The 26,500-nt window shown below is 36.3% G+C and overlaps 1 protein-coding gene across 1 annotated transcript in view; it reads left to right on the top strand.

The window, feature by feature from the left end:
* The window catches only part of RNF217 (ring finger protein 217), a 108,420-nt gene that overhangs the window by 55,197 nt on the left and 26,723 nt on the right, over positions 1-26,500 (top strand). The window contains exon 2 of the mRNA XM_010988600.3: positions 16,572-16,805. Coding sequence (XP_010986902.3) covers positions 16,572-16,805 — 234 coding nt within the window. The remainder of the gene's footprint in view (positions 1-16,571; positions 16,806-26,500) is intronic.

The following is a 26,500-nucleotide window of genomic DNA, read 5'->3' as shown; positions in this document are numbered from 1 at the left end:
GTGGCCGGCCAAGGATGTGTCTGTTTCCCTTAAGGAAGGCTGGGCTTCTAGCCCGTGGAAGTTCTCTGCCCTGATAGTTACAACTGATCATTTTTATCTTCTTAGAACTGCTGATCGAGGTTAATTTGACTGTCACCTCCCCGCCTTATTCCTGGAACCCGTTAGAATGGTTCAGAACAGGACATTAATTATTCTACGCACAAGGCTACATTATACACCAGACAAAACAAACAAACCAAATCATATTTCCTCCCCTATGATTGATGCTGCCCTTGGGCACGTGGCTCCATGCTCCCTTGTATCTAAATCTGTATCTCCCTACTTGACCTGTAGCCTTCTGTGGCTGGAGACCCATTACATTACATAGAAAACCAACACTAGTTATATTAGCTCTTTTTGAATTTCAGCAAATATTCATTAAGCACCTACCTCGTTCCAGGGGGTGAGTGAGATATTTGAGATGCAAGAATAGACAAGGCACAGTTCCTGCCCTCACAGATTTTATAAGGTAATAGGAAAAATAGCAGTCACTCTGGAGTGGGATAAATAAAATGACAGGAGTGAGCACAGGCTGCTACAGGTGATTAAGGATGCAGTTTTGAGGGATTGGGAAAGTCTTCCAAAAGGATTTGACATCTAAGCTAAGACCTGCAGAATTTAGGCAACACAAGTGTGTATGACTAATGTCCCAGGTGGAAGGAACAGCAGGTCCCAGAGGCAAACCACTGTATGACTGGGGCAAAGCCTGCCCCTACAATGGGGAAGTGGCAATAGGGAATCCAGAAAAGTCGTCAGATCACTAATCGGAGCTTTATTTCACATTCTAGGGGTTTTTCACTTAATCCTGAGCCAGAGGGCATTATTGAAGTTTTAATTAGTGGAGGGTCAGAATCAGATTTGTGTTTTAGAAAGGGTACTCCAGAACCTGGGCTAACTTAGTGGCCGTGGAGATCAAAAGATGTAAGTGGTTCTCTGAAGTGTGAATGAAGTAGTCTTGATGACTGATTGGTTGAGGGAGAGATGAGGCAAAGAAAAGTCAGGAGAGAGAATACTTTGTTTTCTGGTTTCTGGGCCATTCACTGTGACAAGGAACAGGAGGGAAAGTGGGCTGTCAGGGAGAGATGAGGTGGCAGTGAGTTCGGTTTTAGGCTGAGTTTGAGTTATTTGACTGGAGATATCAAGTAGGGAATTGCACATTGGTGTCAGAAGCTAAGCAGAGAGAGCAGGGCCGGAGGTTTACAGGGGGAAGCCTTCAGCATCTGTGTGAAGTTGAACATGGGTGTGGAGGAGTAACACTCAGAGCAGTTACTCAGAGAACAATCTGTTGTAAATGGAGCCGTGGAGACTCACGAAGTGTTATGAGACAGACATAGGAAGAATCCACAAAGGGGACAGAAGGAAATACAGAGAACCAAGAGATCATGATGTCCGAAGAGTCAAGAAAGCAGAGATCAGCAGTGTCAGTGCTGCAGAGGAGGCGAGTTAAGATAGGGATTCACAAGGGCATTTAGTAAGGAGATCATTGGTAATTTTGTAGAGAGTGACAAAGTGGAGGGGTGAGACAGATAGTAGTGGGTTTTTTAATGTAGACAGAGACAAGAACATAAATAATCTTTCATTTAGCTTGGTTGAAAATGGAGGGAGACTAAGACATAGAGACTAAGGCATATAGGGGTCTGAATGAGTTTTTATTTTGTTTTGCTTTTATGATGGGAAAAACTTGAGCATGTTTATATGCTTGATCATCTGGAGTTACCAAAGAGAGTTGAGATCTCTGACAAGATGAGTAGAAATACTTATCTAAGGAAGCTTGGAAGGTCCTGCTTTCTACCAAAGAGGAAGGAAGGATGAAAGAGGACGCACCTTGTTATGGATGGAGAACAGAAATTTGAAGGGGTTCTCACCTGACCACCTTGGAATTTACCCTGTCAAGTGGGAGGTGAGGTTATTGATTGCGTGTATATGAGTCAGCAGAAAGGGAAGGTTGAGGGTGAAGCCTTGAGGAGGAGGTGGAAATTGGAAACGGTTCATAAAAAAGGGAGGAGTGACCCACAGGGACCCAGAGAAGGGCTCCTGCTGGATGCTGACAGCCCGGATGAGCTTGCAGACCCTTTGCTTGTCTGCAGGACTGTGTGAGGAGGAAGATGAGGGCGAGGCTGCTTATGCTTGCCCAAGTATCATGTTTAGAAAGGCATGTACTGCTTTTGATTAAGCATTTAAGAATTCTCGGTGGCCACTAGCAACATGGCATTATTATTCTAAGTGACTAATTTTGCCAAGTCTGGCTAGGCATCTTCAGGGTTTAGTGACAGTGCATCCAGGCTCTGGCAGTGATTAGGTTTGGATTAAAGCTTCAATAAATGTTAGCTGCTAATATCATCATCACCATCATTCAGTTCACTGTGACAGTACCAGAAGTTTCTGGAAGGTTTACAATTTAAACCTTTACTATAGAGCAGGAACATGTCCTCCATGCTTCACTTTTCTGTGGTAGAAAGAATGACACAAGGGACTGTGCATTCCTGTGTTGAGAGGACAAAACTAAAACAATATTAAAAACCTTTCTTTGAAAAAAAAGAGAGAGAGACCAAAGTTAGATGTTCATCAAATGAGTCTTTTTGGTAGACAGGCTTCCATATCCAATCCCTACTCTCTAGAAAGTACATTGCTTTCCTGAGTGACCCTTGATTTCATGGAAGAGCAGGATGGGTGTGTGAATGATGTAACTGTTCAAAATTATCTCCCTTGCTGGATAAAAAAAGTTAAAACGAATACAAAAGAACCATGATGTGCTAATAGTACAGTAGCATTGCTTTCACATGCAAAGAGTAACGGTAAAGTAATGGTAATAGTAAAAAGGTAATTTCAGGCCCCCAGGTTAAGATCCCCTGATTTATATACATTCTGTGTAGTTCCAAGAAGACTTAATTTCTAGAATATATATTATGGCAAAATTTATTGTGATTCAATATAAAAAAGAGGTAAGAACATATAATAAACCTGGAAATGCTAATACAAAATAGTACAATTATGTATAATTTATGTATAGCATTTAAATACTCTATCTAAACTTTTAAAAAATCATGTTATTAGTTATTCTTCCTTTACATTTTTTCCTGTGTTTGGTTTAGAAGAGAAAGGTGTAAGAGTTTTTAAAAACAACTTGATTTTCACTTTTCCTCCAATTGCTTTCTGTGTTAGAAGGCCACGGTGTGTTCTACTGTTCCCAGAGTGCACCATCTTCTGATGTGGGCTCTGTGTTTCCATCTTCCTATCTACTTTATCTTAGCTAATTTTCTTAAGTGAATTGTTATTTCAGTCAAACACCTCCCGTTTGAGCTGTCTCAATTCTAATGCATGAGCAGTATTTACCTTGTTGGCAAAGTCAGTAGCTTCTCATCTGTGTATTGCAGGCACCTAAAGTAGTGAAAATGCTCAGTTGAAGCAGAGTGGGATTTTCTAAAATGTATTTGCAGTAAATCAAGACATTTAACACTGTGGGTGTTCCAGCTATTCCAGGCCTTTTTCAGTCTAATCACAAACCTTTTCAGAGAGCATGCATAGTTAGTCTATTCATTCACCATCAGGTCTCGGGGATGCCTCTCTTGCCTGATCACACTTTTAAAAGAGGTTGCTATACTCCTGGGATAAAATTTCTCCCTACTTTGGAGGTATTAAAATTCAAACATCAAAAGAGGAGACCAATTTTTTTTAAAATACATTTTTTCTCTTTTCATAGTTATGAACACTGTAACTTTGTTCCTGGGAGATAGAAAGGAAAATTTGGCCACTCTACACTAAACAATGTTTTATATCTGGAAATAATGAATAAAAGCCAGGAAGGGAATTATATTTTTCTTTATTGAATCTAAAAACTCCAGGTAGTGAACAGACTATTCCTAGAACTGGGTAGATGGTGCACAAAGATACTTTGTTTTGGCATGAAAAGGCTCTGTTGAAATTGCTTTTTTAAGTTAAATACTATGTTAACTTGGTTTAATGTCTAGGAAAGTATTGATGCTTGCCAATATTGAAAGCGCAAAACCTGTAGGGGGAAAAAACCCCAAACATTCAAATGCTTGTGAATAAAACTACAGAACATATATTTTTAAAGTGTGTCAAACTTGGACCACCTCCAGGTTTACAAGTAGTATTGCAAGGAATGATTTGTTGTTCTATTTGTTAAACGGTTTTCAAGAAAAAAGGTTTCTGGATTTAAAAAAAAAAAAAAAACTATTTTGACATCAGCTCCATGAAAGGAATGTTGCTTTCTGTGAATGAGCCGAGATGATGGCAGAGCTGCGTGCGGTGAGATTCCCCAGGGCTTAGTTTATTAGGCAATGTCTGCTTTCTCCCTGGCACGCCGCGTAAGATCAGGACAGAGCCTGGGACTCATGAGTGCAGTGGTTAGGCTAGGAACTGAGACTACCAAGTGTTTTCAGAAGCAAACTTGAGTAACGCTCACAATTCAGTTTTGATAAGTAAAATCCTGTACCCATAATTCTCAGTATTCTGTCTTGTTTTCAAGACCAGTGCAAAAAGTTTGGGTTTACTGGTTTTGCTATCAATTCCAGATCTGTCATCTATTATAGTTCAAAAAACACTTTTGCAAAAAAAAATTTACTGTTGAATAAAAGTTTTAACAAAAGTACTAGAACATTAAATATGAAAAAAATAATTCCATGGAAAAAAAATAATTTTTAATGATTTTTCTTCTTCCCTCTCAGTTTCTGGTTTTTTCACATATACGTTTTACATACTTATAATATATGAGTACAATGTTTACTAGGTTTTCTTACCTAATATTATCAGATTGTATTTTATATTATTTTTTATATTTTTTTCTATTTAAGAAATAAGACATAGTTAAATCTACTCATTGCGATCCTTTTCATTCTTCATGGTTTAGCTAAAATATCTCCTTTTCCATGAGCGGTCAAAACCAAAACTCCTTTGTGCTTCTCTGCCTGAACCATGGTTATTCATGCTCAAGTCTGTCTCCCCTAATAAACTGAAAGTCACCTGAAGCTAGTTTATTCATCTGTAAATTCCCCCCAGTAGCTAGTACAGTGCCTTGCCCACAGTAGGCACTGAATAAATATTTGAGTACTGAATTAACTCACAGAATCATTGACAGCAAAAGTGATTTAAACTGAAGTTGAGGAGAGAAGAAAGGAGCAGAGCCACAGGAGGAAAATGACGATAACAAGAGGGAAGAAGTGGTAGTATTAATTTCTGATGAGGTAGCGGTAGAATTTAAAAGTAAAAACACCAAATAGAGAGAAGGCTATTTGTGAAGCGGTGCCATAAGCCTGGATGCACCAAGCAATGTTGTACTCAAATATATAAACCCCAAATATATAAACTAGAAGTGCAGAGATCATGTGAAAAAGTTATAGTAAGCAATTTCAATATTCCTCTTTCAGAATCAGATTGAGTAGGTAAATAATTAATGAGCCTATAAAAATTTGACTAAACATCAAAGCAGTGACTTAATGGAAACCTATGTAGAATCTTATATAGGTTAAATATTTTAATGTCCCAGAAACGTTTTTTAAAGATTATGTAATTGGCTAGAAAAGAACCTTAATATTTCAAAATTAGTATTTTTACGGTCCACTTACTCTATTCATAATCAAGTGTAGTTGAAAATAAATTTTAGAAACAGTTACCACAAAAAGTTTTAGCTTCATAGAAATTAAGAAAGACTTAAAGAGAAAGTAAAAACAGATCATAAACTGCCTAGAAAATAATGAAGAGAGAACATTTCATACCAGAATTTTTGGAACGTAACAAAAACCGTATTCATTACTAAAGAGTAAAAAGCAAAAAACAAAGTGATCTTAAGAAACTAGGAAAAGACAACAAAATGAAACAATAAAAGCAGGAAGTTTTTTTTATTGAATTAAAAATCAAAAGAAAGGAAAACTAAAAGAAAAAAATATAAAGGATAAGCAAGCTCAAAAGCTAATTATTTTAAGAAACAAAAGACTGATTATTTTAGGAGCCTAATTTAAGGACCAAAGTAAAAGTAATGAAAATGAGAAAGAGACAAGGTGAGAAAAACAGACAAGATGAGAAAGATTAAACCCTCTGAAAGAAAGAATATCAGTAAGAGAATATTCAGTTGCAACAAAGATGAAAATCTAGGAAATAGATGCTTTCCTAGGAGACATACCCAGATGTCTTCTGTTATAATTGGCCTGTTCAGATTTTCCACTTCTTAGGCTAACTTTGGTAACTTATCATTCCTGGGAGCTATTTTCCTTTTGGTTTTCCTTTCCTTCGGTTTTTACTGTGGTTAAGGATAATCCTGTTTCCCTCGTGGCCAGACCACACCTGCACGATGGCTTTGGTTTCTGAGTTATCACATTTTTACAAACCAACAAGGTAGGAAGAAGGGAAGTCTTCAAACAATAGTTGAGGAATAGTTAAAGGAGTGGGATGTTTACCTGGGAAAAAAGACTAAAGGGACATGATAGCTGTCTGCAAGTGCTTAACAATCCCTTACCAAGAAGAATGGTTAAACACATTCTATAAGACCCAAGAGGGAATTAAAACTACCTTGTTGTGTACAGACGAAAAACTATGGGAGCTACTGCATTACTCTTCTGGGCCAACATGTCTGTTTTGCAATAATTTTCCTCTAATCAATTACCTTAAATATGCCCACACTTGAGTCAATGGCTCTAATTAGGTACTAATACTTGTAAATCCTCAAAATCACCTGTATTTGCAAAATTTTGCTTTCTTATTTCACTTTTCAGTCTTGTTAAACAAATTTAATATGATTTGTGAAAGAGCAGAATAGTTTTCCATAACTAAACCACCAATGGCTTTTGCTTTTGTTTGCTTTTGGCATTTTTCGGATATTTAAGCATATTTTGAAGGCCAAGGGAAAGACATGAATGAAGAGAGGGAGAGAGAAGTTATAAAAGGTTTCTTGTGAGCTCTGTAAACTTTTTTTAAAGCTTAAAGTTGTTTCTAGTCTCTGAAATCTTCACTTGCCCCTTTTAACTGAAATTAAACTTCTGGGTAACACAAAATTTAAGATTTCCCTCTCCCACTAGAGTAAAGCTGATTATTACTCTGTGGTACTGGATCGACTGAAATATTTCCAATGCTATTTCATGTCTGTTACCATGAATGACATATCTACGTTTCCATAACTATGCATCTGTATTTCCATTTTGGGTTAAATTTACTTTATACTTTTGATGTAAACATATATGATTTGTTTTTCTTCTGTATCCCAGCATCCTGTTCTACTTATTAGAATACAGTATATTCAGGTAGTTTGTACTCTTATTTACCTTCTTTTAAATATTTGCTTTGGAGGAGGAACACTGAATTATGAATGAGAATACTGAATTATGAATTACGAGTGATTATAGAATTTGAAATGGTCTTACATAAGAAATAAGCATAGAAGAGTTTTTAATCTCTGAAATTAATTTTGTGAAATACTGCTTTCTGAATGTCAACAAAGATAAACGTTAGCAGACTTAATTGAGTGTTCCCTATCAGGTACAGTTCCAGGTATTTTATGTAAATTAATTTACACAGTCCTCTAAACAACCAAATTTGCTTGGTCAATTTACAGACGTAGACGCTGCACAAGGGAGAGTTGAGGAACTAGCAGTGAGGTGCAGAGCCCCTTTGAGTCTGGAATCTACTTTTAACTACTACACTCTACAGCTTTTTAAGCTAGAGCTAAACCTTCAGAGCTCACATGCACTTTCGGTCTTTCTGTAAGTTACAGCGCATATTCTAATTATACAATCTTAGAGCCAGCAGGGAATCTTCAAGGAATTAGTCCATCTCTAAGAGATTTGGTTGCGTGTATCCTTGGAACTCAAGGACATGCAGCCACATAAATAGCACCAGAATCTTGTGTTTGATTCCCCTTTTGGGGTTCTTTTCGTAAGTCACCTGTGTAGTGTATTTTCTGATTGTTATAAATTGGAATATCTGATTTAAATTAATGTAATGATGGAAAAGAAGAGTTGATTTAAGAAAGCCTAAATGTTTTCTTTTAGAAATATTTCCCTCTCTAAAGAGTAACCAAATATCTAGTCTGTTTTAAAATTTCTGCCTTTCAAAAGGCAACTTTTATCATAGTTAAATGAATATATATTCATTCTGTTTATCTGAGCACACATTATACATTTCTCTTTCAGTCTAAATAGCCACTCAGTAATTTGCATTGAAAATTCCATTCATACTAATATTCTTTGGGGACTGATTAGAATTTGTTATCTTCTTAAAGAATCAAGATATGCTATTGAATCCCCCCAAATTATTTGCTTATAATCTAACAATATATATAAGTGTACTTTTCAAGGAGAAAAATTGGATTAAGTTTATAATTCTTTCCAAAAATTAAGGAAGAAACATTTATTGCCTTTTGAATTCCCAAGTCTGAATGTGTAATTCACCTATTGGATAAAACTTTATTGTAAGCATTCACAAATTATTCCTTTTGTGCTACATTGTTTTATCTTCAGTGTGAGTTTTATATCTGTTTAATTGTCCAATTGAAAGCAAATTAGGACTGTCCATTAAAGATACAAGTATGTTCCCTTTGATTCGCAATTCTAATTTAAGGGATTTGTCTTACTGATATACTTGCACACATGTGAATAATTTACGTATAAGATAATTCATTGCAGCATTATTTTCTATAGCAAAATATATGCTAGAAACCATCTAAATGTCCATCTATAAGGGAAATAATAAGAGTGGCTATAGAACAGTGGAATACTAGGCAGTTATTAAAAACAAACAAAAAACAAGGAAGCTCTTCATATGTGATATGAAATATCTCCACAGTATATTGTCAAATAAAGAAAACAAGGTGAACATTATTTGCTAACATTTGGGTTGAAAGAGACAAATTATATATATATATATATATATTTATTTACATTTCTTATATAGCCTTAAAAAATTAAATAGCAACCATTTGGTGGGATGGATAGAAAAAGAGTACAGTTGTAAGAAACTTGCTAATTTAGATCTACTTTGCACTTTTTGGTTTTTGAACTATCTCATAGTTTGTGATCTTATTCAAAAAACTGAATTAAAATTTTAAGAATTTCCTTAAGCAGATAAGACGTCATGAAAGTTTGGGTAGAGAGGAAAGAGGAAAGAAGTTTAGGTAACATAAAGGGATGAGTATACATAGAAAAATACATTTGAAGTGATTGAATAGAAAATTAATATTGCAATTGTATAGTTATTGTTTTAACTATTTTAACACTATTTTCCTGAATCTTTAAGAGTTTTGAGAACTCAATTCCTTCAAAATTATATGTCATTTTGGTTGTAATATTCATGTTTCTAACAACTCATGAAGTGAAACATTTTTTCATATGTTTATTGGTCATTTGAACATCCTTTTTTGTGGAATGCCTTGACCATTTTTCTTCTGGGTTGGTTGTCTGCCTCTTTCTTGTGGATTTGGAGAGGCTCTTTATATATTCTGGATGAGCAAAATCTTGTTCTTTATATATTGCAAATATCTTCTCCAAATATAATTTGCATCTTTATTCTCTTAACAGTATCTATTGATGAACAGAGGTTTTTAATTATTTTTAGTCAAATTTATCAATTTTTAAAATGTTGAGTTTTTTTTTTAATGTGTAAGAAATCTTTCCCTTCCCTAAGGTCATGAAAATACTCTTCTTGATCATCTTTAGAAATGCCATTATTTCACCTTTTATCATTATAGCTGCAGTCTACCTGGTTTGGGGTAGAAATCAAGACAGATTTTTTTTAAATAGATATTTATGTGACCCAACACACTTTATTGAAAAAAGCTATCCTCCTCACTGCTCTATAGTGTTGAAACATCAGGTGTCCATATGTAAGTGGCTCTGTTCTGTACCCTTTTCCGTTCTGTTGTTCTGTTATCTATCCTTGTACCAGTGTTGCACTGTTGTACTTAGTGTAGCTTTATGATTCATTTTATATCTGGTAGAACATCTTACTACTTTGCTTTTCTAGATCAGGCATATCATGACTATCCATATATATTTTAGAATCAGCCTATGATTTTAAATCCACCTTCACCTCATAAAAGACAGAGAGAGAGAGAATGAGAGAGAGAGAGAAAACTACTGGAAATTTTATTGAAATGGTTCTGGAATCTATAGGGCAATCTGGACTGAACTTACATCTTTGCTATATTAAATCTTCCAATTCAAGAACCTCTTATATTCCTCCATTCATTTTCTTCTTTTCATTTTCCCCAAAATATTTCAGATATTTCTATTTAAGAGTATTGAACATCTTTTGTTGCATTTATTCATATTTGATATTTTAATATTAAAAATGATATTATTTCTTAAATATTATTTTGAAATTGCCTGCTATTAGTGGATGCAAGTACTTTTGATTTTTGTATATTGACCTGTCAGCAAATTTCCTAAATTCATTTATTTATCCCGATAGTTTATCTGTAGATTATTTTCAATTGTCTGTATATACAATTATGCAGTCTGCAAGAAATGGGGGATTTTATATCTTTGTTTCTAATAATTTTATTTTCATTTCTCTTTTTCTCTTCTTACACTGGCTGTGCACTCTAGTCAATATTTAATAATGGTGGCAGTGCATACTTGCCCCATTTCCAGTCTTAAGAAAAAAGCTATCAATATTTCACCATTGAGTATTATGTTTACTATAGGTTTTCTTATATATACTCTATATTAGATTAAGGAAGTTTTTAATCTCTTCCTAGTTTGCTAAGATTTTAACATGAATCAATGTTGAAATTATAAATAACCTTTTCTCTTCCTATGGAGATAATCATATGCTGTTTTTCCTTTATTTTATTAATATGTGAGTTATAGCAATTGATTTTTGAATGTTAAACCAACCTTGCATTCTTGGAATAAAGCCGTTTCGATTATGATATATATATATATATATATATATATATATATATATATATATATATATATATATATATATATTTATGCATTGTCCAGTTTGGTTTGCTAATATTTTGTTTAGGACTTTTGCATCTCTATTTACAAAAAGATCAGTCAGTAATTTTCCATTCTACCAATGTCCTTCTCAGGTTTTGGTATCATGATTATGCTGGCCTCATAAAACTTGAGTAGTGATCCTCTCCTCTTTCTATACTAGTCACTAAGAGTAGTTGTATAATATCAGTGTTATTTCATTCTTAAATTCTCAGTAGAATTTATGAGCTAGGCACCTGAGGCTGAAGTTTTCTATGTGGGAATGTCCCTTTTCTTCTCTTGCTTTTAAGATACTTTCTTTGTTTTTGGTACTTGGGACTTTTACTTGATGTGCCTAAGAGTGATTTTCTTTATATTTTTCTTGCTTGAGGTTAAGAGAACTTCTGGCATATTTGTCTTGATGTTTTTCCATAGTTTTTTGGGTTTTTTGTTTTGTTTTAGTTATAAAGGCATCTAGCACAATGCTCTGTAATATCTGCTGAGTAAACAAGCATATTTATCAATACAGCAGCCATCTTGTTATAATCACTAATGATAAAATTATGGGGAAATCCATGAACCTGAAAATGAACCTGCCTCTGTGGTGCTCCACAAAGTAATTGATGCACAGGAAGTGTTTCTAACAGTGCCTGGCGTGGAGGAGGTGCTGTATCCATTTCATGTTTGTTGTTATTGCTTTTGTTGTGGTATATTCTCTTCTCTGCCATATTAATGTGTTCCTTTTTAATGCTAGAGGAAATTTGAAATCTCTTGTTATTAAGTGAACAAAGGCCAAGGTTCTCTCTAAACTATCATGACCAACTCTTAAAACCAGGATCAGACTTGTAAACCATACACTTGATAAAGTGAGCTTCGAAGTGCAAAGTTTATGCTTTCTCTATCCTTTTCTTTGGAGGATTTTATTAATTAATCTGTCACTTTTCTAGAGGTCTCCCTCACCTGTGTCACTAAATTACTTTTGAGTTCTCCCAGTTGGCAAATTAGCCATCTAGCTTGAGTATTAAGTAGATAATAGTGTCTCTTACTAATACCCTTGGCGATTCTTTTAGAATTAAGTAATTTTGCCTTACAAGAGTGGGCATGTTTTTGTTCAGAATTGGAGAGCATATTTTCCTGTGATATAAATGGTGATATTAGCATTGAACACAACAGAAATTTAGGCCTTTGTTTTACCTATATAAAATACATAAAATCCTATAAGTAGAAGTTAGATGATGTTTTTTAAACTGTTAAATTGATATTAAAGAATTATTGTCATTTTGGGAAATACTTTGTATCATGGTTGTTTTTTTAAAACACTTCTTATTTTGTTTAGACCCAAACTGAAATATTTATGAGTGAAATAACATGATGTCTGGTATTTGCTTCAAAATAATATGGGAGGGTCATATGGGTCAGAGCAGAGAAAAAATAGAATTGGCCAAGAGTTGATAATTGTTAAAGCTGAAGAAGGGGTACTTAAGGATTCATAATACCAATCTGCCAACTTTTGTATATGTTTATGATTATTCATAATAATTTTTAAAATTTTGGGTAGAATATAAAATAAGTTATTACCATTAAATCCTGAGTTGCTAGAAGAGGCTATCAACACAAATCTAATTACTCTATTTTCAAGTTCCATTAGGGTAGGATTCGTGACTTAATAAGCTACTCTATATCCCTTACGTGTAATATTGTAGGAGTTCAATATATGTTTTGGGGTGAATTAATCATCTTCACTATACTAAATTTGCAGTGAATCACTTCCAGCAAATATCACATATCCACGTAAACTGAATTTTATTAGAAATGTCTCAGTAAGTATCACCCACCAATCATCAGATTATTCAAGCCCAAAGCCTAGAGTCGTCCTTGATTCCTCCCCTTACTTCATCCCCCATATCTGGTCCATCACGAAACCCCACTGGTTCCACTTCCACAGTACACCCCATGTCTGGCTACCTCTTGCAGCCTAGTTCAATCATCTGTCGTCTACTGCGCAGACAGCTGCCACGGTCAGAAGCACTGCTAGGAAGAACAGGTGCGGTGAGGAGGTCTACTATTTCCCTAAGATCCCCTTTTGTCCTTCTTCAGTCTATTCTCCAGGAAGAGCCTGAATGATTTTTTTTTAATGGAAGTCAGGGTATGTCACTCCTTCTCTCCAAATCAATGTTTCATAGTAAACTTAGAATAAAATCCACGCTTCCTATCACAGCTAACAAGGCCCGTGCTTCTGGCTCACTTAGTATGTGTTTCAGTCGCTCAACTCTGTTTCCAGCACAAGGCGCATCAGGCACTTTCTGCCCTGGAGCTATCGTCCTTGTTTCCTTTGCCAAGTGGTCCCTTCCCCAAGTTCTCTGCATGACAGACCCTTTTTGTTCTTAGTTACCCCATCCTCAGAAGATACCTTCCCCAATGTGTAGTTCCTTCATAACAATGATTATAGTCTGCCTGATTTATTTACTTCTCTAGCATATATTTCCTCCAATAGAAGCCCCGTGTCTCTCTCTTCTCATCTCCCCAGAATCCATCACAAAGCCTAACCCATAAAAACCACCTTTCATTGAAATCTAAGATGTGATCAGTTGTAGGATGCAGTATCATATGATGTGTCACAAAAAATAAAAACACTGCAAAATTAAACTATGGCACAATGTGAAAGATTATCATCAATTGAAAGACAGTCTTGACTTTTGAAATATTAATCCGCTGAAAATAGATCCTTGAATTAATGAAATAGGTATCTTGTTGAGTAAATAAATGAATATACTTGGCTTAACCATGATTATTGTTTTCTAGTGATATTTTGAGGAAATTATTCTGAAAAGATAGACATGTAGAGGCCAAGAGATTACAGAGGTTGTGAGTAGCATTTTACTATGAAAAAGGGGATATTATTAGTATGAAGAAGTATGAGTAATTCAAAAGCTTGTATGAGTAATTGTTCCAAACTGCCAATTATTAGCTCACCAGCAATGATTCAAATTTTATAGGCCCTAGGTGGGCCAGGAAACTTGAATTCTCAACAGACAGTTCAAGAGACTCACACAATCATCCTGGAAGTAGATTCAGGCCCTATGTTGTAAAAGGAGGGAAGACAGAGATGATGAGGACAGACACAGACTGGGAGAGTTGGCCGTGGGAGGCTAAGGAAATATGATCATATTGCTTCTATCTGTTTAATAAAACATGAGATCCTTTGGCTTACGGCAGCGGAGTAGGGATTTTGGAGATTTCAGAAAGAAGAGAAGGCGTGGAATAGGCAGAATGCAGAGGGTGTAAAACATACAAAATTGTGTTTTCTATAGAAATGGAATAGATTTTCAGGCGGATTTGAGAAACACTGAGGAAGACGACAAGAGACTTGCCTGGATGTTAGCTGTAGGTATCCCAATGTGGTGTGGTGTGGTGTGGTTACATCCGCTGCTGAAGGAGTAATAAGTTACCTGCTCCCTTGAGCTTCCTTGGGTTGCTCTGGTCCCTAAACTACATTCCATTTCTATAAGACCTGTCTCTCTGGATGGCTGTGAAATTACTGCTTCCATTGTTCTCATTTATACAGTTTAAGTAAATAAACTTATTGGTAAGGGAGGCCAGATTAAAACATTGACCTGAAAGTAAAATATTCCAGCTCTTGCACCCCAAAGTATGTGGCTCACCAATAAGCAAGAGTCATTTGAGATGGCGCAAGGCTCAAGGGAACTCCTTTGTGGAACAAAAAGAAATTGTCTTTTACGTGCTAAAGATTGAAGTTTTCTATTTTCATAGGAATAAAGTACAGACTCCTAAGATGTCTTCATGCTCTGCCCTCCTGCTCTGACCCCAGTTCATCTGTACAGCCTCTGCCTTAAGCTGTAACTGAAAATAATTTATTATAAAACATAATGTGGGTTATAATAACCATGCAATAAGTGCAATAATAAAATCTGATTGTAACTACAGGGAGGGTATAGCTCAGTGGTAGAGTGCATGCCTAGCATGCACGAGGTCCTGGGTTCAATTCCTAGTACCTCTATTTAAACAAACAAACAAACAAACAAAAACAAATAAACCTAAAAGTACGTCCCCTCATTTAAAAAATATACTTAAAATAAGAAACTAACTAAATAAAATATGATTGTAATTATAAGCAGACTCATCAAAAAAGTAGAAAAATTGTTTTGAGCTAACATTTAAAAAACCTCTCTGGGCCATATTCTGTACAAAAGTAGCATAAAATGATGTAGCATCTTCCATTTCAACAGGTCAGTACTATAGCAAGGTGGTTTATCCAAAGCCTGATTTTTTTTTTAATTTCATTATCTGTCTGGCTTGTGTCCTTTACTAGTATTAAATATATCATCGCTAGGCAGCTTATGTCTCCTCAAGTCTGTGCCAGATAAATAGCAAAGTTGAGGGAAAAAAAAGTCACTATGAGTTTAGGGTTTTTGTTAATTGCTTGTAGTAGAGGCTTTTTTTTTTCTCAGATCATGAGACTTTTCCTCATTCCTCCCTTGGTCTTCATAGTGGGCTTTTCTCATTAAAGTCAGTGTGTTTTGCTTTCTCAGAATGTCAAGGTCACCCACGTGAAAAATAAGTTATTTAGTATTGTTTGCCATTTGCAGCCTTCACTGCCTCCCTTTGCTACACTAAGTTGGGCAAAAAGAGATTATGGTGCCATGAACGTAAAGAGTTCTCACCCACTGCTTATGGAAAACAGTTCTAGGTCTTCCCTATTTCAACGTAGTTTATTTTCTTCATATTTTAAAACTTAATTGTGTCCACACTTTGTACCTGAATCTTATACTGTAACTTTCAATGCTAGCCACATCTAGTATCCCCTACCAAATGAATGGTAAGTGTAGTATTCCAGTATATTCCTCCTCCTCTCTCCTTATCCAGCTCTGTGATTATCTGAAGAAATTCATTTTATTAATTACCTCAGTAATTAGCCAGATCTCATAGGGATTTTTTTTAAATGAAATTGGTTTAATTTTCTTCCTTGTTCTTACTTACCTGCTCCTATGATTCTGATGACATAGGAACAGTTATATGTTCTTTACCTGGAAGAATCAGGAAAAATAGAGGGGTTTTTTTTAGTGATGATTTTTAAACTACTGGATGCTGTTTATATAAATACTTTCAAAATTTTCTTTGTCTGCCTTTTTAAAGTAGTTAAATGTGCCCTAAGTTTAGTGCTGAGTTAGGTTGTGGTAAGGCTGAAAAATCTGAAACACCTTTTCATCCTGCTGTTCCTTTATTTAGCTCAGTGTCTAAATGCTGTCTCACCCTGTGGTTTCCAGAGGATGGGATGATAATTTGCTGCTTTGGTGAGCCTGTGGCTTAGGTCCTTTTAAGCTCTAATATTTGATTATCATTATATTTCATGATAGAGAATGTTTAAACATGCTATCAATCATTTTGGAAATATTAGATAGTAATTAATTATTTTGGTACCACCTGAGATAGGGACTGAAATGATTATCATTTATTATGTTAGGAATCATGAAAAAGGACAGATAATCCTTTATTATAGTCATGAAATAAGCAATACCGTATGAAAAAAAAGAAAAAAAAGTGAAATTTAATAACCAGTGCCTTTTTTTCTCTTTCATACAGGTACAACTTGGCCAAGTGGAAATCAAATGCCCCATCACAGAATGTTTTGAATTCCTGGAAGAAACAACAGTTATCTATAACTTAACGCATGAAGACTCCATCAAATACAAGTACTTCCTGGAACTTGGCCGTATTGATTCCAGCACCAAGCCATGTCCTCAGTGCAAGCACTTTACAACCTTCAAGAAAAAAGGACATATTCCCACCCCTTCCAGATCAGAAAGCAAATACAAAGTAAGCATGTTCACCAGAGTTGTGGGTTAGATGTCACATGATGGGAGCAGCCAAATTAGGCCAACTGGTGGTAGGCAGTAAGTGGGCTTCCTTCTCTTATTGGAGTCCAAGGTGAGTATATACTGGCTGTGATTCTGAAAATGTGTGGTTTGGGGATGCTGCTGATACGAGAATATTTTTGAGGTTTAATTAAAGTTTTTCTTTGACTTTAGCCTGTTTAAAATTCATCTAGGAGCCTAACTGAAAGGCTAGTCTTTAAAGTAATTGTCATTGCTACTATTGAATATTAAACAAATACTAAGACTTTTTAAAAACCTTAGTACAAGCTTGACTTTTTCAGTGGACCCAGTGTGAGTCCCCTGGTTCTGTCTGTAATAAGTGAAAATAGTATAACGTGCTATTCGTTCATTTATTCAGCAAATGCGAAGTGCCAGTATATGCTAGGCAGTGTGTTAAGTCTGGGGCATACAGTAGCAAATGTGACATAGTCCTTGCTCAGAAGTGTCTAATGAAGGTGAGAGAGACATATGTTCTAAACAAAACACAAAAACGTGAAACCCAGCACACTTGTGCCTTGAGAACACTGACGGAGGAGGGGAAGCTAGCATGTCAGGAAAGGGTCGTGGAGAAGATGTTGTTCTCCAGGCGGATAAGCAGATAAACAGTGGAGAGCATTTCAGAGCAAGGGATAAGTAAGCTTCGGGCATAGAGGCTGAGGCAGCCAAGATGGAAATGAGTGCTTGGTAGAGCTGCGGGAGGGAGAAGGCGGGAGGAGGCTGGTCAAGTATTTAAGAGCACATCATGTTGAGTCTTTTATACTGTGCTCAGGTTTGAATTTCATTTGTAGGCATCCCAGAAAGATCATTCTGGCAGCATAATAGAGGATGTCACAGGAAGGCAAGACTGAAGGCAGGGAAACCACAGCAACAACTGTGGGAGCAACTCATTGATTCACAGCCTTGACTGCACATTAGAATCACCTGGAGAGCTTTGAGACACATCAGAGCCCAGCCCCCAGGCTCACCCCTGGACAAACGTCTTGCACATTTTTTAACCTCGCCAGGTGACTCTAATGTGCCGCAGAATTGGAAACCTTTGCAGTGAATGAAGCAGAAAAATGATGAGGCCAGTGGCGGTAGTTTTCATCCTTGTCATTACAGCAGAATGGCAAGATGAAGTGGTTTCAAAGGCTCTGTAAGGTAAGTTTTTGCCCTTGTTTGGTGTCTTGGAAGTGGTAGTCGCTACATTATTCACTCTGTCACTTTGAGGTGACCATGATTTAGCAAGTGTCTTCCTGCACTTTTGCAATGATGGACTGGTAGAGTAAGTTAGTCAAAGCCTCTTAATGAGTGATTGATCTTTGAAACTGCTTGACTCTCATAGTTAAATTTTTTTAAACGAAGTACTAGGGAGTGAACCCAGGACCTCTTGCATGCTACGCATGTGCTCTACCACTGAACTATACCTGCCGACTAATTTTTTTGTCTACTATTTCTGGGCAGGCTAGTTACTTCAAGGCATAACTGTTAGGAAAAATTTTTTTTTCCTCTAAAAAGTGTATTTATGAGGTTACAAAATTGTGTAACTAAAATAATACATAGCTTCACAGTGATTTTGAATGCTGACAATAACAATAGAATACTTTTATTTGACTGTATATTCTTAGGTAATTTTAAATTATTTTTATTCCAGTTATATGTTACTGATGTTATCAGAAATTGCTAGTTTTAGAAGGACTTGTTATTCCATAACTTAGAACATTTGATTTTTTATAAATGATGTTTACAGTTTTATCTGCTATATTTTATATGTTTATATTATTTATATGTTTATAAAATATATACATAGTTAATACATACATACAAACACATATATACACAACTCAGGCTATACTATTCTGGAATTTGTGGTAATTAAAACATGTATATGTAATTGAATCAAAGTGGAAATAATTTTTAAATATATTGTTCTTAATGGGTGAAAGGTAGTATAATTTAAGGGGCAATCATAACTTTAATTTTAAAAAAAGAAAAAAATTTTTTGGAAGGGGCAATTATCACAATAGTAAAATGTTACAGGTCTCATTTCATTCAAAGCATCAAATTATGTTGGGATGAGCATAATTTATCACAATGCACATGTATTGAGAGTGAAATGGGAACACTTAAAAATATAAGCTCCTGTATTTGTATAATTTGAGTGAACCTAGGGCACTCTTATAGCATTTCTCAACGTCAGGCTTCCTCCGGTGTTGGGTTGTAGGTGAGAAGAGAAGCAGGGACACAACAGTACTTCTGTTTTTGTGTTTTATTTACTTTTTGATGAGCAAGGTCATAGGAAATTTGCTTCTGGGAGAAGAGGAATTCAATTCAAACTAAATGTTATCGGTTATGTAGCAGAATCCTTAGAATGGGAGAGAGATGAAAATCATAATATAAAGTGAATCTATTAAGCAATTTTCAAGAAAAACAAAGCCAGCGCAGACTTTGGGGATGGTTACTGCTGTTTTCTTCTTTACTCTTGTAGAAAAGATGATCTGTAACAGAAAAGGCGAATAACCCCCTTTCTGTATTCTATGGAGTTCCAGGGATAATGTGAACAATTTCCGAAGCAATGATTTTTAATACTTAGTACAATGTTTACACAACATTTTTGTCGTTAATCTCCAAGCTCTCACATTACCATTAACTACCTGCCCATATGTGTCTGGATATTATGAGTAAGGGGAGTGGGGGGCCGAAGTGGATACTCCAGCAAACCAACCATGACATTCGTGATTACAATATAGCACCCTAAACTGAGAGTAGTATCTTCATTCTTTGTGGTTAATAAATGGATTTTTTTTTTAGATTTGCTGTATTTTTTTTAAATTTAGTTTCCCCAATAATAGTACTCATTTCCAAATTGGAGTAATTTGTCATAACTTTAAGAGCAGTGAATTCAAGTACTTGAATGCAATAAACTGAGTCGTAAAAAAACAGAAACAGAAAAAAAGTTTACTACTAATGTCTATCATGTCTGAGCAATTTAAAACCTCTTCATAATACTACTTACAGCCTAAATTGGGTTTTGTATCAATTGATAAAATCCTTGTAATGTATATTTCAATATTAAACTTTTTGAGTCATTGAGTTACAATATCCTGATCCAAGATATCATTATTTGAGCATTAATTATGGTTTCCGCTGTCAATTCAGAAACACTTAACATGCAAATATTATAGCTATTTTCAGCAGGAAATACCTTTGAGTGTATCATGAATGAAATTTGAGAAATAAAATATTATATTTGGGGATTTCATTTGAATAGGTTTTTGTAACTTTTTTGTGCTCCACAGATGGAAAAGTGATAAACAGAATATATCAACAAGCAGTAACAAGAAATCTCAGGGACCAGTTTGTCCTCCTAAGTGCTCATTCAGCATCTCCTTCTGGCAAAAGCTTGAGTAAATAGAGCTTTTCATTATGTTCTAAATTCTGTCAAACTCATACTATGTGAAGTAGAACAAGTGCATTCCTGAACTGAGAAATTTATATTGAAGGCAACCTTGCCTTTGGTCAAATCCAGTCTTTCCCATTCATAATATTTGTCTTCTTGTCCCTACAACTCATGAGGCCAAAAAGTTTTACCATTCCATTTCTACAAGCTTGATTTCAATTTCCAATCAGAAATCTAATTTCTAACCTAAACAGTTCCTATAATTTATTAATGCAGTTCCAACTACATGTCAATACGGGGGACAAGTTAGCATCAAGAAAATAAAAATGTTGAAGTTATGGCTGGGCTGTAATGGTGCTCATGTGATGCCTGGAGACAGACACATCACGAGCACGTGAAGGTTTTCTGCATAGCCATTATCATCTGGGATTTTATGGTGTATTTGCGTGGTTGTTTGCTTAAAGTCTCTCCTTCCCACTGGTCTCTAGGAGGCCAGGTCCAGGCTTGCTTACTGCTGATAACCTGTGCCAAGCACTGCGTCTGGTGGAGTGTTCTCTCAAAACATATTTGTTGAGGGAAATAATAAATGGGCAACGCATAAATAATACTGTGTACTGTATTAAAGGTGGGTGGAAAAGGCTGAGAGCATAGAATAAAGGCCAGGAGAGATTGGGAAGGCTTCCTTAAAGGGCAGACACATTAAACTAAGCCTTGAAATGTTGAATTTGCCTTGCTGGAAAAGGTGAGTCAGAACACATGCTTCAAACCAGATTTAAACTTTCAGCCCACCACATGCTAGCTCTATAGCCCTGAGTAGTTTCTGCATCTTTTACTGGTGGTAGTGATGGTACCTGTCATAAGAGTGTAATAAGGATTAAACAAGATCACGTGTATAAAGTGCTTAGCACCGTGTCTAACGTATCCTAAGTGCTCAACAGCGCTGGGAATCATTGTGCTTGTTATCATTATTAGGCAAAGGCAGCAGGATGAACAGCCCAGGGTTGTTAGGAAGCAGATGGAGGAGTCAGTAGAGGTGGAATAAAAGACTGGGTGACTGATGGATAGTCAGAGTAAAGGAGGGATGGAACAGGTTATGTCTTGAGGGAGAGGAGCAGGTTTGGGGAGTGGAAAACTAATTCATTTTGACATGTGTGATAATACCACGTTTGGAGAACCCTTAGGGCATCAAAGAGATGTCCAAGAAGCATGGATCTAATGCTAGGAGTGATCTGATGGAAACCATTATTTGAGGAGGGGAGGAAGTCATTGAATTCACAGAGATGAAAAAATACATATTTGGGGAGGTAGGAAAGGTTAGTTTTGCATGAAAGAGAGGAGAGGATTGCAAATAATTAAATGCAGTTATTTTACTCTTAGGAGTTTAACTGAGGTAGGGGTAGTTCTGGGTGATCTGAACTTCTTATTTGCAAGAGTAGATCAAGAAACCATCCCCCTTTCATACTGATTTGGAGTGAGTTGAAAAGCAGGCATGTATCTACTTAGGGAACATGTTGGAGGTAATTCTCTTTATGGTTTCCTTGAGGCAAAACTAGTAATAATCCCCACTGTCCCCATGAATATTAAGCAGAACCCTGATAATTCACAGAATGGTGCTTTGACTCATCATCAGGTTAAAAAATTCAATAAAATGTCCTGGGGAAACTCCATGTTCCTACCTATATCTTATGCATTACTTTTTCTCTCTTGTAATCATACATCCTCTGGGTAGAAATCACATTTTCTATAGCGATGCAAATGCATTCTTTTCTCATGTAGAGAAGAACTTTTCTAAGAATTTATTTTTTAATAATATAATTCAGTCAACAGGTTTGTTGTTCCTAATTGGTATACTTTAGAATGTGCTCAGGTGAAAGGCTGGAATTCTGGTAATACCCAGTTTACTCTCTGTGTCTGTTAGTCAACCCTCGATGACCTGTCTTGTACTCCAGAAAGTCGCCTCTTTGAACTGCTTCTCCAGACTCCCTTACCATCTCAGTTTCTATTGGGGTTCAGCCAGCGGTTGGCACTGGCAGGAAATCGGAGGATGAAAAGAGACATAGTAGATGCATTATTTCCTCACTCCCTTCCTAATTCAGTGCGAAGCTCTGGCAGTAGCTGTGTCCTTCCAGGACTGTGGCTCCCCTAGGTGGTCCCTCCCCCATGTTTCTAATTCTCACCGGGCTCTGGAAGCTTCTTTCTTCCCTTCCCTTGTCTCTTGGGCTCCAGGGGTGTTGATGGCTTCCCACTATTTCTGCTTCTGGGGGGTCCTTGTTTGTCCAAAGCCCAGCTGCTCCTCTTCAGTTGTACTTCAGTGAACAATTTTCATTTATAAATAAACAGATACCAAGTAAATAAATAAAATGAGTTTTAGCTTCCTTCTAGTAAAGACGATTTGAGAATTTTTTTTCCACCCATAAAAATATTGAGAGCTTTCCCATGAAAGTGCAGTAAGCATGCCGCTTTGCTTTTCAGTTTTCCCTTGACACCATCACTTTCAGTTGACAGTGTCTACAAACTGAGAATCAGATTCTGCATCAGCCCAACAAGATCAGTTTAGCTTGTGACACTCACTGAATGCTCTTGGCAGTAACACATCATTGACGTCAGGAGCTGACAGAAAACAAGTGTAGTTTCTTAAATGATTGTTGCTAGCATAGAGTTGTGAGGGAGATAAAGATAAAGTCGTCAAGCCCAGTTCAAAGAAGCCAGCTTAAACAAAGGCTGTGTTATACACGCGACCTTTGAAAAGACACGCAGCGCTCACCTACGATGCAGGCCCTCTGAATTTTATTAGGATGCATTTCTCCCTCTGTTCCTAGTGAGGTGCTTTGCTAAAGTTACTCTGTGTTTTCTTTCTTGTTGCATAAATTAGCCGTAATATTTTATAGACTCTTTATTTGTGCTTGGAACTTCTGACAACCAAAGCCAGATATTGGAATTCATTTGAAATTTGAGTCTATATCTGACTTTTAAAAAACAACAATAAGTGTAAAATTGTAATAATAGAGGCTCACAGGTACCATAAATTGACCTTCCATGGCATTGAGAAGTGTTTGGTTTTTTGACTTCATCATGTGATCCCTTGGATCTTCAGCACAAGAGACAAGTGAAGAATCATTTGTCTCTGATGACCTGTGAAGACTGGGTAAAAGTAAGCCAAGTCTGGTGCTCATTTCAAAATGGGCTGGAAGACGTTACAACTGTCCATTTCTCACCTACCGTACTCTGAATTCCTATCTTGCCATATTTACCCTCTCAGAACTGTAAGGAAACCTCATGCATCAGTCTACATGTGCATAAATCCTCTACAAAATGCCTACCAAGTGGCCATTCAGACACTGATTGAACACTTCCGTTGTTAAGGAACTTGCTGCTTAGGGAATTGATCCCTTCCACTTTGAAAGATTCATTGTAACCTTCAGGCAGACATCTTTCTCCTGCTTCACCTACTGGTCACAGAGAACACTCCCATTTTCTCGTGTATGCTGTATACTTAATACAGCCCTTGTACTTCTTTACGTTGGTATCTCTGTGAGATGTTAGCCTTTTGTGTTGTATTCAGCATAGGGTACCCTTTTGAAAACAGGATGATGCTATACTGTTCTGGCTAGTGAGTTTGAGTTATGCAAGTCAGAGCAGAATCTTCCAGTACCCTTTATATTCATCTCTGATGAAGGGGTCCTCAGGTAAGAAACAGACTCAGATACTTCTCTGGGCTTTGCTTTCTAGGTTTAGAGAAAGAATCTATAAATATTTAAAGATGTTTCCAGGCGGTAGAAGCAAGATGGATTGGTATAAAGTAGTGATTCTCAAATTGGAGACCAAGGAAGGACTCTTTTCAAAGGACAAAGTGCCCATTCCCAAGACTGGACATACTGCCCAGGAAGCAAGCATGCCTCTTGGGTGAGAATAAAAGCTAGTATTGGAGTGATTGTATTGCACAATAAATAGTGTGTTGCATATGTAAAAGGAGCCTGGAAACCAGTATGAAGGTGGTCAGTAATATTACTTATATGAATAAACATTCTATGTCCATATAGGTTATTCTGCCATGTGTTAATTCTGCATTTTTGTCCACATTAGATCCTCAATCTTCAGGGAAGTTTCCCTTTCATTTCCAGTTTAGTTGAAGCTATGTTGTGAGAAATTTAGGGAAGGGTCACTTGGCCATGTTTGGACTATGTTCAGGGAGCAGTGCCTCCTGGAAGCCCATGTGTTATTGGCACTATCTTCGGGGAGAAATTCCCAAGTAGGAGGTAAAATCTGAGGGCCTAAAAATCAAGGCAAGAAGTCAAGTCATCTTTCCCACGTGGAGAACCTTTCTCCACTGCCACTCTTGCTGTGGGATTTAATCTTAGGGAGCAGATGATGCTTCCTTGAAAGTTTTTAAAGCCATGACTCAGACTTCTTTTCTTCTCTCTGTTATACCCAGCCCTTCTTCATAATCTTTTCTTCAAGAAAACCACCTTAAGTTGTTACAAAACTTTTTATAACTACAATATGTCTCTACTATTTACATACATATAGATCAGTTTCTTTAGGACACACTCTAGTCTAACAGCCATAAACTTTACATGGTTCATATAAGGAGTTTCTGGACCACAGCATATTCTGAGAGACACATCAAGAGTCTAGGAACCTTGAATATTTATACCACATCTTTATCCAGTTATCTGTCGATGGATATTTAGGTTGCTTCCGTGTCTTGGCCGTTGTAAATAATGCTGCTGTGAACATTGTGGTGCTTGTATCTTTTCAAATTAGAGTTTTCCCTGGATATATGTGTAGAAGTGGGATTGCTGGATCCTATGGTAACTCTAGTTTTTTGAGGAAACTCCATGCTTTTCCCCAGACTGGCTGCACCAATTTACATTCCCACAAACAGTTTAGGAGGGTTCCTTTTTCTCCACACCCTCTCCAACATTTATTACTTGTAGATTTTTTGATAATGTCCATTCTGACTGGTGTGAAATGATACCTCATTGTAGTTTTGGTTTGTATTTCTCTAATAATTAGCAGTATTGAGCATCTTTTCATGTGCCTGTTGGCCATCTGCATGTCTTCATTGGAGAAATGTCTGTTGAGGTCTTCTGCCCACTTTTTGATCGAGTTGTTTGTTTTTCTGTTATTGAGTTATATGAGCTGTTTGTGTATTTTGGAAGTTAAACCCTTGTCAGTCACATTGTTTGCAAATATTTTCTCCTAGTTCATAGGTTGTCTTTTCATTTTGTTTATGGTTTCCTTTGCTGTGCAAAAGCTTGTAAGTTCAATTATTTGTTTATTTTTGCTCTTAATTCTATTGCCTTGGTAGACTGACCTAGGAGAACATTGCTACGATTTATCTCAGAGAATGTTTTGCCTACTCTCTTCTAGGAGATTTATGATGTCCTGACTTAGGTTTAAGTCATTAAGTCATTTAGAGTTTATTTTTGTGTAGATGTGAGGGAGTGTTCAGACTTCATTGATTGACCTGTGGCTGTCCAACTTTCCTGACACCACTTGCTGAAGAGACTGTCTTTTCTCCATTGTATATTCTTGTATACTTTGTTGAAGATTAATTGACTGTAGGTGTGTATATTCTTGGAAAACTGAATTAGTTAGTTCATATTGTCAATGCTACATTTATACAGGGATATTGTGTAATTTTTTGAGTTGATAAGTAACCATTTTGTGACTTACTTAAAATAATTATAGGTAGATAGATAGATAGATATACATAAGTGTATGGTATTTAGGCAAGAAAAGACTTATCTGAGGTGTTCCTTGGCTTTGAATTCTGTTTTTATTTTGTAGGTTATTTTTTAATTGGCATGATGAACTGTCAAGAGAAAGTACCAATCGCTTAGGGCAAGTGGGTTAGTTTAATTGGTCATCTGAGTGTCATTGTAGCCCAGGATTAGAAAAAGCTAAAAGAACTCAAAAGTAAAAACTGTAATATGAAGTTATTTTATCTTTCATGGGTTCTGGAACAAGTTAATCAAGATTCCTAACTCTAATAACTTTATTTTTGAAATACTTGTAGCCTTGCCTCTTGTAGAAGAGTTGCACATTCATCATGATGTTCAGTAACGTGTCATGTGGATAAAATATTTAGTAAGCATCAGCTAGTAATCTAAGAAGTAATGATACCATCTCAACCGCTGGTCATAAATTAGATGTGTTAGTTTTTCTTAGAATTCACATAATGTTAGCCATATGTAGTACTCACTCTGTGCAAAATAATTCACATTACAAAGAACTTAACTGAGTGCCTACCA

Source organism: Camelus dromedarius, chromosome 6 (genome assembly GCF_036321535.1).
Source record: "Camelus dromedarius isolate mCamDro1 chromosome 6, mCamDro1.pat, whole genome shotgun sequence".
Taxonomy (NCBI): Eukaryota; Metazoa; Chordata; class Mammalia; order Artiodactyla; family Camelidae; genus Camelus; species Camelus dromedarius.
This window is presented reverse-complemented; position numbering and strand designations above follow the sequence as displayed.